This window comes from Chiloscyllium plagiosum, unplaced genomic scaffold (assembly GCF_037043375.1).
Source record: "Chiloscyllium plagiosum isolate Xiang-an unplaced genomic scaffold, Cpla_swu_hap1 HiC_scaffold_12, whole genome shotgun sequence".
NCBI lineage: Eukaryota > Metazoa > Chordata > Chondrichthyes > Orectolobiformes > Hemiscylliidae > Chiloscyllium > Chiloscyllium plagiosum.
Window position 1 is genome coordinate 54,804,115 of NW_028270150.1, and position 14,557 is coordinate 54,818,671.

General features: G+C 41.2%; 1 protein-coding gene across 3 annotated transcripts in view; it reads right to left on the reverse strand.

The window, feature by feature from the left end:
- usp9 (ubiquitin specific peptidase 9) overlaps positions 1 to 14,557 on the reverse strand; it is a 275,343-nt gene that overhangs the window by 192,134 nt on the left and 68,652 nt on the right. For all 3 annotated transcript variants that reach the window (XM_087992832.1, XM_087992834.1, XM_087992833.1), the window contains 4 exons: positions 11,905 to 12,009; positions 11,619 to 11,825; positions 7,815 to 7,951; positions 5,406 to 5,539 (listed from right to left, as the gene is read on the reverse strand). In XM_087992832.1, coding sequence (XP_087848958.1) covers positions 5,406 to 5,539; positions 7,815 to 7,951; positions 11,619 to 11,825; positions 11,905 to 12,009 — 583 coding nt within the window. The remainder of the gene's footprint in view (positions 1 to 5,405; positions 5,540 to 7,814; positions 7,952 to 11,618; positions 11,826 to 11,904; positions 12,010 to 14,557) is intronic.

Consider the following 14,557-nt stretch of genomic DNA (forward strand, 5'->3'; position numbering starts at 1 on the left):
TCCCCACAAGGGGGACATTTGCTCTACATTTACTTAGACAATCCCTTTTAACATCTTATACACCTCAATTACATCTTCTGTCATTCTTGTAAACTCTAGAGATTATAGCCCCAAACTGCTCACTCTCTCTTACTAAGACGAAATCCACATCTCTGGAATCAATCTTGCGAACCTCCTCTGAGTCACCTCCAATGCAAATACATCCCTCATGAGGGAAACGGAATAAAACTGCAGGTAATACTAAATGAAATATTAGTGACTCTACCATTTGTGTACTTCCCACTATTAACTCCCCAATCTCATTATCCAAAGGATCAACACTGATTTTAACTACCTTCTTTCCTTTCACACATGTAAAACTTTTGTACCTGTTTTGATATTTTGCATGACCTTCCTTTCTCAATTTACCTTGGCTCTTTTTTCATTTTTTTTAAAAAAGTAACCCTTGTTTGATCTTTAAAGGTTACCCAACGATCCAATGACCTTGCTCGAAATGTCGATTCTCCTGATCTTCAGATGCTGCCTGACCGGTTGTGCTTTTCCAGCAGCACACTCTTCGACTCTGATCTCCACCATCAGCAGTGCTCACTTTTCCCTTTATAAATATTGTCCAACTTAGTGTGCACTTTTGCTCTCTTTAACTTCCTTGCGAAGCTGTGGATGTTTTCTCCCCTTCCTTGAATCTGTTTCTCTCTGGGAATATTTTTTTGTTCGTAACTATTGAATATCTCCTTAAGCATTTGCCAATCCATCAAATGCACCACTTTTTAGTCCTGCTAGCTATATCATTTCCTTTGTTTAACTCCAAAATGCTGGAATGGGACTTCAGTTTCTCACTCTTCAACAAAATTTGAAGTTCAAGCATGCTCTGTTTACACTTTCCTGGAGGATCCTTTGTAAGATGATTAATTAATCCCACCTCTGTAAACACCACCAAATCCAGAATAGCATGCTCCCTGGCTTCTTCCACAACATATTCCTCTAAGAAACAATCTCCAATTCATTAAATAAATTTTCCCTCAAGTTCCAGGCACTCACCACCATTTATGTGAAAAACCTGTCCCACGCAGCTCTTAAACTTTCCCCCTCACACCTTGAACCGGTGTCCCCTAGCATTTGAGCCTTCCACAGACCAGTTAGTCGTATATCGGTGGTTGGCAAGTTACTGCAGAGGATTCTGAGACACAGGATTTATTATTATTTGGAAAACCATAGTTTGATTAGAGATAGTCAGCATGGCTTTGAGGGGGGCAGGTCATGCCTCACAAGCCTTAATGAATTCTTTGAGGATGTGACAAACACATTGAAGAAGGTAGAGCAGTGGATGTGGTGTACATGGATTTTAGCAAGGCATTTGATAAGGTTCCCCATGGTAGGCTCATTCAGAAAGTATGGAAGCATGGGAAACATGGAAATTTGGATGTCGAGATACAGAATTGGTTGGCCCATTGAAGACAGAGGGTGGTCGTAGATGGAAAGTACTCAGCCCGGAGCTTGGTGACCAGTGGTGTTCCGCAGGGACCTCTGCTCTTTGTAATTCTTATAAATGACTTGGATGACGAAATGGAAGGAAGAATTAATAAGTTTGCTGATGACACAAAGGTTGGAGGAATTGTGGATAGTGCTGTAGCTTGCAAGATTGAATTTGAATGCAGATTGCAGGGTTAAAAGGTAGGAATCTTGGCAGTAAAGAGGAACAGAGGGATCTTGGGGTCCCTCAAAGCTGCAGCCCAAGTTGATGCGGTTGTTAAAAAGGTATCTGGTGTGTTAGCTTTCATTAGCGGGGGATTGAGTTGAAGAGCCACAAGGTTATGCTGCAGCTTTACAGAACTCTGGTTTGAATACAATATTCCACATGTGATCTATTAGTTTGACTTTAGAGTAGGATAAAAAGTCAGCACGACAATCAAGGGTCAAAGGGGCTGAACTGTGCCATGTTCGAAATGTGAGGTGATGCACGTTGGGAGGTCAAGTACAGGTGGAAATAATAGTGAATGGCAGAACAACCCTTAGAAGTATTGATATGCCGAGGCATCTGGGTGTGCAGGTCCACAGATCACTGAAGGTGGCAATGCAGGTAGTTAGAAAAAAAGCCCTATGACATGTTTGCCTTCAATGGAAAGAGCAGTGAGTATAAGGATAGACAAATTCTGCTGCAGCTTTATAGAAGAGTTACGCCACACTCAGAATATTGTGTATAGTTCTGGTGACCACACTACCAGAAGGATGTGGATGCTTTAGAGAGGGTACAGAAAAGGTTTACCAGGATGTTGCCTGGAATGGGGGATTTTAGCCATCAAGAAAGGTTGGCTACGACTGGTTTGTCTTCACTGGAACGCAGGAGAGGTTGAGGGGTGACCTAATACAACTTTTTAAGATTGTAAATGGCATGGATAGAGTGGAGAATGAGGCTTTTCCCCAAGGTGAAGTGGCCATTTATTAGGGGATACAGAGTCACAGTGGGGAGGGGGTGTAAAACAGATGTGCAAAACATGTTTATCACACAAAATGGTGGCGGGTGCGTCGAGCGTGCAGCCAGAGGTTGTGGTGGAAGCAGACAATAGCAGCATTCAAGCAGCACCTGAATGGATACGTGAAGAGGAGAGGAATAACAGATGTGTGAGGCACATTTTTCACACCAGAGGTGGTGACTGCCTGGAATGTACTGCCACAGGTGACGATGGAAACAGACAATAGCAGCATTCAAGCGGCACCTGGATGATTACATGAACAGGCAGGAAATGGAGGGATCTGGATCCCTTAAGTGAACAGTTTTAACATGGAAGGGCAAAATGAGGCAGTTAAGGCTTAGAGGGCTGAGGGGTCAGTGACTGTATGGCATTGTTCTTTGTTCTATCATTGCCAATTTGATAATCCAGTCTATGCGCAGATTAAAATTACTCATAGTTATTGCTGTACCTTAGATATGAGCCTTCAGAATTTCCAGGTTTATCTTGTACCCCACTGCAGGACTACTGTTTGGGAACCGATAGATTACTCTCACCAGGAACTTCTCTTCCTTGCTATTCCTTATTTCTATCCAGATTGCATCTTGATCCCCACTGCTGATAAACATGGGGAGGCAATGGTCTTGTGCAGGGGTGGGGAACCTGCGGCCTTCTAGGCCATTGTGTGGGGCCTTTGGAATGAATCCAAATTTTGCAGAACAAATCTTTTTTTTTATTAATGTTTATTTTCGTCCTTTATTATTTTTAATTTTAAAAATGAATGTATTTAAAATACCAGCAAGCAAATGAAAATTCAACAAAATAATCCTCAGACTGACCGCCACAATTAAAAAAGTGAATTTTGAAGAATATATAATTGAAGTTTCTTGGATGCGGCCTTATTAGATTACAACTAGCGTAATACGGCCTTCCAACATGAAAAGGTTCTCCACCTCTGGTCTAGTGGAATTAATCGATAGGCAATTCATCCAGAGACCCATGTAACAGTCTGAGAGCTTGGGTTCAAATTCCACCACGGTGGATGGTGAAATATGAATGCAATATAAAAAAACGTGGAATTGAGAATTTAATGATGACCATGAATCCTTTGTCAATTATCAGAAAAGCCCATCTGGATCCTTTAGGGAAGGAAACTGCCATCCTTATCTGGTCTGGCCTACATGTGACTCCAGACCCATAGCAACATGGTTGACTCTTAACTGCCCTCTGGACAATTAGGAATAGGCAATAAATGCTGACCTAGTCCAGAACATCCCATGAATGAATACATAGGCTCTCTCCTGGTGCCAGGTTCAAGGAATTCACATGGTTGCAGGACATTGTTTTGAGGGAAGGTAAAAAGCCAGAACTTTTCATCAAAGTCAGTATCAAGGACTGAAGTAGGTACTGAAAGCAGATTTCAGGAAGTAGGGAATGTCAATCATTTTTCTGCCACAAAATTGTAATATTTGGGAGCTTTAGCTCACCCATTCATCCTGTTAAGCACTGAACAGCCTTACCTCTCAAATCTTTGGTTATACAGTCATAGATGTACAGCAAGGAAACAGACCCTTCGGTTCAACCCGTCCATGCCGACCAGATATCTCAACCCAATCTAGTCCCATCTACCAGTACCCGGCCCATATTCCTCCAAACCCTTCCTATTCAAATACCCATCCAGATGCTTTTTAAATGTTGCATTTGTACTAGCCTCCACCACTTCCTCTGGCAGCTCATTCCATACATGTACCACCCTCTGCGTGAAAAAGTTGCCTCTTAGGTCTCTTTTATATCTTTCCCCCCTCACCCTAAACCTATGCCCTCTAGTTCTGGATTTCCTCCACCCAAGGGAAAGACTTTGTCTATTTATCCTACCAATGCCCCTCAATTTTATAAACCTCTAAAGGTCACCCCTCAGCCTCCAACACTCCAGGGAAAACAGCCCCAGCCTGATCATCCTCTCTTTACAGCTCAAATCCTCCAACCCTGGGAACATCCTTGTAAATCTTTTCTGAACCCTTTCAAGTTTCACAACATCCTCCCAATAGGAAGGAGACCAGAATTGCATGCAATGTTCCAACAGTGGCCTAACCAATGTCCTGTACAGCCGCAACATGACCTCCCAACTCCTGTACTCAATACTCTGACCAATAAAGAAAAGCATACCAAATGCCGCCTTCACTATCCTATCTACCTGCGACTCCACTTTCAAGGAGCTATGAAACAGCACTCCAAGGTCTCTTTGTTCAGCAGCACTCCCTAGGACCTTACCATTAAGTGTATAAGTCCTGCTAAGATTTGCTTTCCCAAAATGCAGCACTTCGCATTTATCTGAATTAAACTCCATCTGCCTCTTCTCAGCCCACTGGCCCATCTGATCAAGATCCCTTTGTAATCTGAGGTAACCTCCTCCTTCTGTCCACTACACCTCCAATTTTGGTGTCATCTGCAAACTTACTAACTATACCTCTTATACTCACATCAATTGGTAAGGAAAATCATTTTTCTGTATACTTGCATGTGGTTAATATCACCTTAAATAATTTCCATGACAAACTAAGTAGGTTTCTTCATTTGCCAATTTTTACTACTAAATGCCATGCTTGTCTGCCTCAGATAGCTGAAGAAAGAAAATTGGCAAAACATACTTGAAGTAACAATTTGTTTCTAAGTCCCCTGAATTGAATCAGTTCATCTATCAAGTCAACTGTTTAGTTACAAAGTGTTGCCAAATACATCTTGCCTTCTTTCATGGAAATAGAGGATTCTGTGATCTGTGAGTTGAATGAATCATAAATCTCATCTCATCCAAATTAAAAGTCAACAGCAGATACAAACTGGATATATTCCAGTCTGGGAACACAATATTATACAAATAGAATCAACCAAATGGGCATTTTGAACTTTGCTTAACAAGAATTGAACAATTTATTTCAAAACACATGCTACATGCTTTACCTTTATGGAATTGTCTTATATTTTCCATATAAGCAGACAGGTTTTCAGCTACCAAAGTGACCAATGAATGATTGTGTTGAAGTTGGTTAATCAAGTCATGTCGATAGAACACATGAGGACTTCTTTGGGTCTGGCTACAAGGAAAACATTTCTTGTTAATCATAACCATTGATATACTCAAACCAATTTACTGTGGTACTAACTGATTAGAACACTTTTAATACACATGCACACAATTCCTACGTAATGATGTTCAAACTTTCAAGTGTGGGAGCTCCTTAATATATGTGAAAAGTCTATGAGCTAACAATGTCAACTATCAATGAGGTGCAAATAATAACAATGTGTTAAGAAAACATGCCAGATGACAGCAGATATGTAAGGGAGTAGCAAATGCTTGCTTAAAGAAACCAACATCTATCAGCTCTAAAATAACTAACAAAAGCTGAATCTGTATTCAGTAGCTCAACATAAAATCTTTATGCTGCACTATACAGATCAGTTGTTAGAGATAAATTTACATTACATTTAATCAATGTAAATAGTTTATCCTAGAGGTCACAACCCAGTATGAAAAGCAGCACAATCAGCAAGATCAGAAAAGGTATGGTTGGAAAAACCAGGTTGTGCACCTTGGAAGAAAAGGTGAAGGAGAGATGTGTTAGGAGTGCACAAGACTACATTAATCTTATTTAAACCTGGTGAAGATTAGCTGTTCAACCTTAACTAATCTGACAAGAATCATGCAAGCAAATCTAATATTTTAGTCAACATTGCAGGGGATACAAGGAAGAATTTTGTTACAGTGAGTAGCCACAATGAAAACACAGCAAGGGGTTCAACTGTCATCTTTCAGTAAAGATTTCAATATCTTAGCTACCTCCGATATTCACAAAATTCTGAATAGTTCCCCGGACCTGTTCTGTTTTCAAGTTAAATATCGTAAAACTTGTTCTTCACCAGTACTTCAATTTCTAATCTGTGTGTGTGTGTGTGTGTGTGTGTGTGTGTGTGTGTGTGTGTATCGACCTCTGTTTTGACCAACTTTTAATGAGGTGTGTGTTTCCATTAAATGTTTGTAATATCAGAGTTCCATGGAGGGATTCAGCAACTTATTCCAGGCCTATATTGACACTACAAAACAGTATAAAGTATGAAGCACCTTTCACAATCTGCAGACACCATAAAGAGCATGTCAATTAATTAAGTACTTAGAAAATATTGCCCCATTCACTGCCACATTTTCTACATAGCAAGTTAAACACCATTTGCTTCCATAGACAACAGGATGAATCATCAATCTTTACTTTTGTTTAAGGGATAAATATTAGCTGGGACACAGGGAGACCACTTTGCTCTTGCTGAAATATTTTTGTGGGATCCTTCACCTCTGTCCAAGAAACTGGCTAAACATCTCATCAGAGATGGCTTCTTCGGCTGCCCAGTCTTTCCTCAGCATGAGAATATTGTGCACTCATGTCTTTTGGGGATTGAACCCACAAACCTTGTAATTCAGCTTAGAATTACATCAGTTAACAACCTTGACATCAATAAGAGATCCTTTGAGGTAGAATCTGGTAGTAAACCTCAAGATGTTCGGAGACTGTTGTGGTACGTGGTGCACATTTAACAATTAATGGGATGGGCATGACAAAAATTTTTAACAATGAAAATAAATTCATTGGAGGACTGAGGGGGTACTAAATGCTCAAAATCTCACTAGTTTGGGAGATCAAGTCCTGTTTAGTGTAGTCAAAATGAGAGGCACTGAAGGGGTAATTAAAAGAGCAAAGTGGACCTCACATACTGCATTGCTATTAAAGATGATTTTGCTGTTCTAAATGTCAAACAACTTAAACGCCAACCTTTGAGACTTGAACACATCTGTACAATAACTCAAAGACAACTTCTTTGATCAAATCTATAATTCAAGTTGCCAATTACCTTTATGCCAATAATTTGTTTACCCTCCAGCAACTTTATTACATCTGCACCCCTTCCAGAGCCAGATATCGAATTTGATCAGTACACTTGCACTTAATGCCTTCTGCTTGCTATCTGATTTTATTTAAACGGCAGGAAAAGGATCACTGCTTCACTCAAACTTACTTGGTATTCTGCTGTATTATGAAAAAAATGCCATGTACTGCAACTTCGAGCATCATAAACATAGCTTTACCTTCAAAAGATAATTTCCTGATAGCTAAAAGCAGACCTAGATTGTCTAAATTTCCATTAGACACCACATACACAAAACACAACTTGAAGTATAAATTTATTTTCAAGAATGAGTATAAAGTACTATGTGCAACTAAATCCAAAAAATGATAATCATTTGAAATAGTTATTTGCACATCATGTTTTAGAAAATGTCCACATCTCAGGATTCCTAACAGTCTTTCGTCTTACCTTAAATTCTGTGGTGCTTCTCCAAATAGGCTACAGATTTCCCTAATTTGTTTCAAAGCAGGAATGACCCATTTATCATTGGTACGTAGTTCCTCAACAAAACGATCTATCCACTGGATCTTTTGAGTGTCTCGGTCCTATTTGAATTGAAATTGGCATTAGTAACATTCCAAGCACAAGAGCCACAGGGGAATTTAATACCTTGACAATTACACAAATTTTGCTTAAATGTGGACAGGACCAGGCATTAACATTCCTGAATGCAAAGTTCAGCAAAGATGGAAAAAGTCAACAAGGCAGTGATTGAGAAGAATATTACAGTGCTGGAAACAGAGGGACGGGAGACCGTCTACTTGGTTACAGTTAAGGAAGAGGAGATGTACTATCTTACGAATTCATGCATTCTATCAGCTGCAAATTGGTAAAGATTTGGAAAAACAAGTTTGCAAGAAAATTAGAGGTGCAAACAGCAGTGATAATGGGGGATGCAAATTATCCCAATATTGACTGTGATAACAGATAATACAACTTCATGTGTGTTTGAGGGAATTTTCTACATCAATATGCATTTAGCTTGACAAGAAAGTTAACATTGCTGCATCTGGTCCCAGAATAAGTGAGGAATGCAGTTGCTGGAGATCAGAGTCAAAAAGTGCAGTGCTGGAAAAGCATCGCAGGTCAGGCAACAGGCCGAGGTGGGAATTGTTATTGGACACTAGTCATCTCAACCTCTGGGCACACTTACTAGAAAACAGCCAGGAATTGATTCAGATTCAACCATATGCTGCTTCATCAATCCTTTCCCTCCATCATAACCTCAGCAATGTCTGAATGATGATTGAATGGTGTTCTCTTCCATTACAACTCTTCAGATTAAGTGCTGGATGCCTTGAAGCACATAGGTGGATAAATCCCCTGGACTTGATCAAGTGTACCTTACAACTCTGTGGGAAGCTAGGGAAGTGATTGCCGGGGCCCTTGCTGAGATATTTCTATCAATCATCAATAGTCACAGGTGAGGTGCCGGAAGACTGGAGGTTGGCTAACGTGGTACCACTATTTAAGAAAGGTGATAAGGGCAAGCCAGGCAACTACAGACCAGTGAACCTAATGTCAGTAGTGGGCAAGTTGTTGGAGGGAATCCTGAGGGACAGGATTTACAGGTATTTGGAAAGGCAAGGACTGATTAGGGATAATCAACATGCCTTTGTGTGTGGGAAATCATGTCTCAAACTTGATTGAGCTCGTAGTAACAAAGAAGATTGATGAGAGCAGAGCAGTGGACGTGATCTATATGGACTTCAGTAAGGTGCTCAACAAGGTTTCCCATGGGAGACTGGTTAGCAAGGTTAGATCTCATGGAATACAGAGAGAACTAGCCATTTGGATACAGATCTGGCTCAAAAGGTAGAAGACAGAGGGTTCTGTTGCAGACTGGAGGCCTGCGACCAGTGGAGTGCCACAAGGATCAGTGCTGGGTTCACGAGCTGAGAGTTAAATAGGAGAGTGTTGCAGGAGGGGGGTTAGCTGGGATAGATAGATAGATACATACAGATGGGGGAAGAGGGTGATAGTGGGAGGTTGAAGCGGATAGGTCGAAAGGAAAATGGAGGGGTTGGGCAGTTCAGAAGGGCAGTGCTGATTTAGATGGCTGGATCTGGGATGAGGTTGGGAGAGGGGAGAGAAGGAAAATGGTAAAGTTGATGTTGATGCTGTGTGGTTGCAGGGTCCCAAGGCAGAAGATGAGGTGTTCTTCCTCCAGTCATCAGGTGACTTGGATTTGGCGATGTAGGCAGCCCAGGACGTGCATGTCCTTGGTGGAGTGAGAGGGTTTGAAGTGGTTGGCCACAGAGCGGCGGGTTGTTTGGTGAGTGTCCCCCAAAAATGTTTCCTGATGTGTTGAGAGTTAGCAACTGGTCTCCCCAATGTACAAGAGACCACATCAAGAGCAACGGACAGAGTAGTGAGGTGTTTGGATGCGAAGGAAAACCTGTGCCAGATGTGAAAAGATCCTGTGGGGCCTTGGGCAGAACTGATAGGTAAAGTGACGGCACAGGTTTTACGCCTCTTGTTGGCAAGGGAAGATACTGAGAGTGGAGGGTGGGTTGTTGGGGTTGTGGACCTAATGAGAAAGCCACAGAGGGAATGATTTCTATAGAATGCAGATCAGGGTGGGGAGGAAAAGCAGAGTCTGACTGTAGGTGGCAGAAATAGCAGGTTATTTCTGTATCCGGTTATTCATGGATTGGGTGCTGAGGACTGGGGGGTCGTGGAGGAGATGCACTGGAGGGCATTGTTCATCACGTGGGAACAGAAATTGCAGTTCTTGAAATACGAAGCCATCTGGGATATTCTGGAGTGGAACTGCTCCTCCTGGAAGCAGATACAGCAGAGGAGTGGCCGTAAAGAATCATGTTTTTGCAGGGGGCGTGGGAGGGGGTGTAGTCCAGGTCCTGTGGGAGTCAGTGGGTTTGAAGTAGATGTCTGTGTTCAGTCAGTCACTGGAAATGGAGACAGAGGTCCAGGAAGGGGAGGGAGGTGGATCTGGTCCCAGGCAATGAAGACTATCAACTATCACGTGCTTTCGGACAGCAACCAAAAACAGAGCGGAGCAAATCAGAACAAAACTAAAATTGCAGAGGGATTGGTCTTACTGCAGCAAGCATGAACCTTTCTTGCATGAATTGTAAGTAAAATGTTTGCCAACAAAATTATCATTGAGTATTTGACTGACTTTAAAGGAGTTGACAATTTAGGTACGGTTGAGGTACTTGGCCATGAAGTGAAAAACCAGAACAAAGCCCAAACCCACTGGATGACAAAACAGATAGCAGGACGAAGCAAAGAAGTTCAATAGGACAGGTGTCAGGTTTATAGCAGAAACACAAAAGTTTAGAGGGAAAAATAGGAAACTGAAAAAAAAATCAAAAGAAACTGGGATCTGACATAAGCACGTAAGTAGTAACAAAGCAGTAGAAGGATCTCTGGAACTGATGGCAGACTAAAACAGGAAATTACACCTGGGAAGGGAGAACATGGTTGTAACAGTAAATGAGTATTCAGCATTGATCTTTATTGAGGAAGACATTGCCAAAATCTTAAAAGTTAGTTGAGATACTGGATGTGGGAAAAATTGAGAAAGGTGCATGTTAGAAAAGTTCATGGTAATTAAGCTTAAGGACCAGGTCCAGGTATAGAGGAAACCAACGTAAGTAAAAGGAAGAAACAACGACACTGGGCATAAGGTTCCAACCACCTTCAATCCAGGTATCACAAGACTGCAGCATTAAAAAGAGGTTACACATTTGTAGGTAGTGTATAGACAAGTACAGTAAATATTAGCAACTCAGTTTAATCTTGGTGGTTGGATTGAATATAGTTATGATAATCCAGGACAAGATTAACAGTGAATTGGACAGTTACATATTAAGAAAAATTAGCACAGATTTGATAAAAGCAAATTGTGGTTAACTATTTCAAAATTTCCAAAACTGCTTCAGATTGTGATTGGTGAGGAGAACGAAAGAATTTAAAAGGAGTGAGCAGATAAGCAAATGAAATTTAATGCAGAGAAATGTGAAGCATTACATTTTGGTCAGAGGAACAAGGAGGTAACATGAAGGGCTCAATTTTAAAAGGGACGTAGGAGCATTTGGGGGTGGGGGGCAATGTTCATAAATAATTTGTTGAGCTTTGAATTTACCATATACGCCTCAATTAAAAATGTACTGCAGCAGAATGCCTTGGGATCAGCCATGTAAAAGTTTGTCGTGTCTTCTTTAACACAATGCAACACACACTTACCTGAGAACAGCTATAATCCAGGATTTTGATGTGCGCACTTAAAGCCTGGTCCATGATGTCAACAGGGACATCATCACTGTGTGCTAAATTCCACAGGAGGTTCAACACTTTGTGTGCCATCACACCATCTTTGTCATCCTCAGCAAGGCGACGAATCAACTCTAACAGCTTTTCACGTTGCTTTTTACTTGCATTTGTCCAACTTGCCTAAATTAAAATTTTGGACAGAAAATGAATATGCAATTGATCATTTTGACCAATTTCTGTAAGCATAAAAGAAATTTACCTTAAAGCAATCAAAAAGGTGATCAAGCTGTTCTGGAGAAAAATCCCAAGCCAATTTTGCAAGGAGGTCATGGACATTCTTCACAATTGCTTCATGTTTACCAGCCTGCAGAAAAAAGTATATATCTATCAACATCAAAATTCAAAAGTAGTGCAAGATTCTTTGAAGAATCAAATCTTTTAAAAAAACACCAATTCTTCCAGACATGATGCATTTTCTCCACCAGAAAACTTAGCAACAGAACTTGAAGCAAAATACAAAATTGTACAAACATCACTAACTTCAAACTACTAACAGGCAAAACATTTGGAGCAGGTAACAGCAATATTCTGTTAACTCTATTAATATTAGTGCAGCCTTTCAGTGGTGATATTCTCACTCAGGTCAAGAGATCATGAATTCAACACCCACTCTGCAGATCTTAGCACATACATAATACTATGCAAAAAGATCTCACATTGTCAAAGATGCTGCATTTCAGATGAACCTGAATGATTCATTTCAAAAAACAGCGCTGGAGTTCAGTGATAGCTTGGCCAAAATTATTTCTTGGGACGAGCAATAAATAAAGTGGTCAATTATTTTTTTTTTAAAAATTGGTTGCTGTTTTCGATAATAGAAGCAACAACGCTTCTATAAAGTACCTCTTCAGCCGCAGAACATTTGTTCAAGCAACATGAGATATTGTAAAGGCATAATAAATAAAACAAAGAACTGCAAAAGCTGGAGATCTGAACCAGGGAAATAATTGGTGCGCTCTTTGCTGAGATACTTATATCACTGATATTCACAGATGAGGTGCTGGAAGACTAGAGGGTGGTTGATGTCATGACATTATTTGAGAAAGGTTGTAAGGAAAAGCCAGGTAACTGTAGATCGGTGAGCCTGAGGTCAGTGGTGGGTAAGTTGTTGGAAGAGATTTGGAGGGACAGGATTCACATGTATTTGGAAAGGCAAGGACTGATTAGGGTTAGTCAACATGACTGCGCGTGGACAGTTGTGTCTCACTAACTTGACTGAATCTTTTTCCTGAAGCAGGGACCATGATGTTTGATTAGGGCAGTGGTGGACCTGATCTATATGGACTTCAACAAGGCACTTGGCATGGGTCTGTTTGGTAAATTGGTTCTAGAAAGTTTAGATCACAGGCAACCAAGGGGGAGTTAGCCATTTGGATACAAAATTGGCTTGAAGGTAAAAGACAGAGGATGGTAGTGGAGGGTTCTTTTTCAGTCTGCAGACTCATGACCAGTGGTGCGTTGGAAGGATCTGTGCTGGACCGACTGCTTTTCATCATTTACTTGCAGGATTTGTATGTCAATGTAGGAGGAATGGTTACTAAGTTTGCAGATGACAATGAAATTGGTGATATAGCAGACAGTGAAAGTTATCTCAGTAAACAAAACTTTGATCAAATGGGCCAAAGACTGGCAGATGGAGTTTTGTTGAGATAAATATAACGTGTTGCATTTTGGTATGGCAAATCAGGACTTATACAGTTAATGGTAAGATCCTCGGGAGTGTTGTCCAAAGAGACCTTGGAGTGCAGGTTCATAGTTCCTTGAAAGTAGAGTCCCACACAGACAGGATAGTGAACGTGGTGCTTAGTATGCTTTCCTTTACTGGTCAGAGCATTGAGTATACGAGTTGGGAGGTCATGTTGTGGCTCCACGGGACATTGATTAGGCCACTGTTGGAATGTTACATTCAATTTTGGTCTCTCTGCTACAGGAAAGATGTTGAACTTAAAAAGGGTTCTGAAAAGGATTTGACAGATTGAGCTACTGGGAGACACCAAATAAGCTGGGGCTATTTTCCCTCGAGTTTTGAAGGCAGAAGGGTGACTTTTATAGAGCTTTATAACATCACAAGGAGCAACTCACCAAAACTAAGGACCCGATACCCAGCATGAGCAAAACTAAAGTAGTGTACAAAATCCCATGCAAGGACTACACAAAACACTATATAGGACAAACAGGAAGACAGCTAACGATCCGCATCCACGAACATCAACTAGCCACGAAACGACACGACCAGCTATCCCTAGTAGCCACACACGCAGACGACAAGCAACATGAATTTGACTGGGACAACACTACCATTATAGGGCAAGCCAAACAAAGAACAGCCAGGGAATTCCTAGAAGCTTGGCACTCATCCACAAACTCCATCAACAAACACATAGACCTGGACCCAATATACCGGCCACTACAGCGGACAGCTGAAACTGACAACCGGAAGCGGCAGAGACAGGCCACTATAAATGCCGGAGGAAACACCACAGAAGCGCTTCACAGGAGGCTCCCAAGCACTGAGGATGTCACCTAGACAGGGGACGAAACGTTTGCAACAAAAACTTCCAGCTCGGCGAACAGAACCACAGCAACGAGCACCCGAGCTACAAATCTTCTCACAAACTTTGAATGAATAGGATAAATAGACATGGTCTTTTCTAACAAAAAATGGCATAGGTTTAAGGTGAGGGAGAAAAGATTTAAAATGAACTTGAGGGGCAACATTTTCAGAGGGTGGTGAGTGTATGGAAAGAGCTGCCAGAGAAAGTGGTGGAGGTTGGTACAATTACAACATTTAAAAAGGCATCTGGATGGGTCCATGAATAGGAAGGGCTTGGAGGGATATGGGCCAGGTGCTG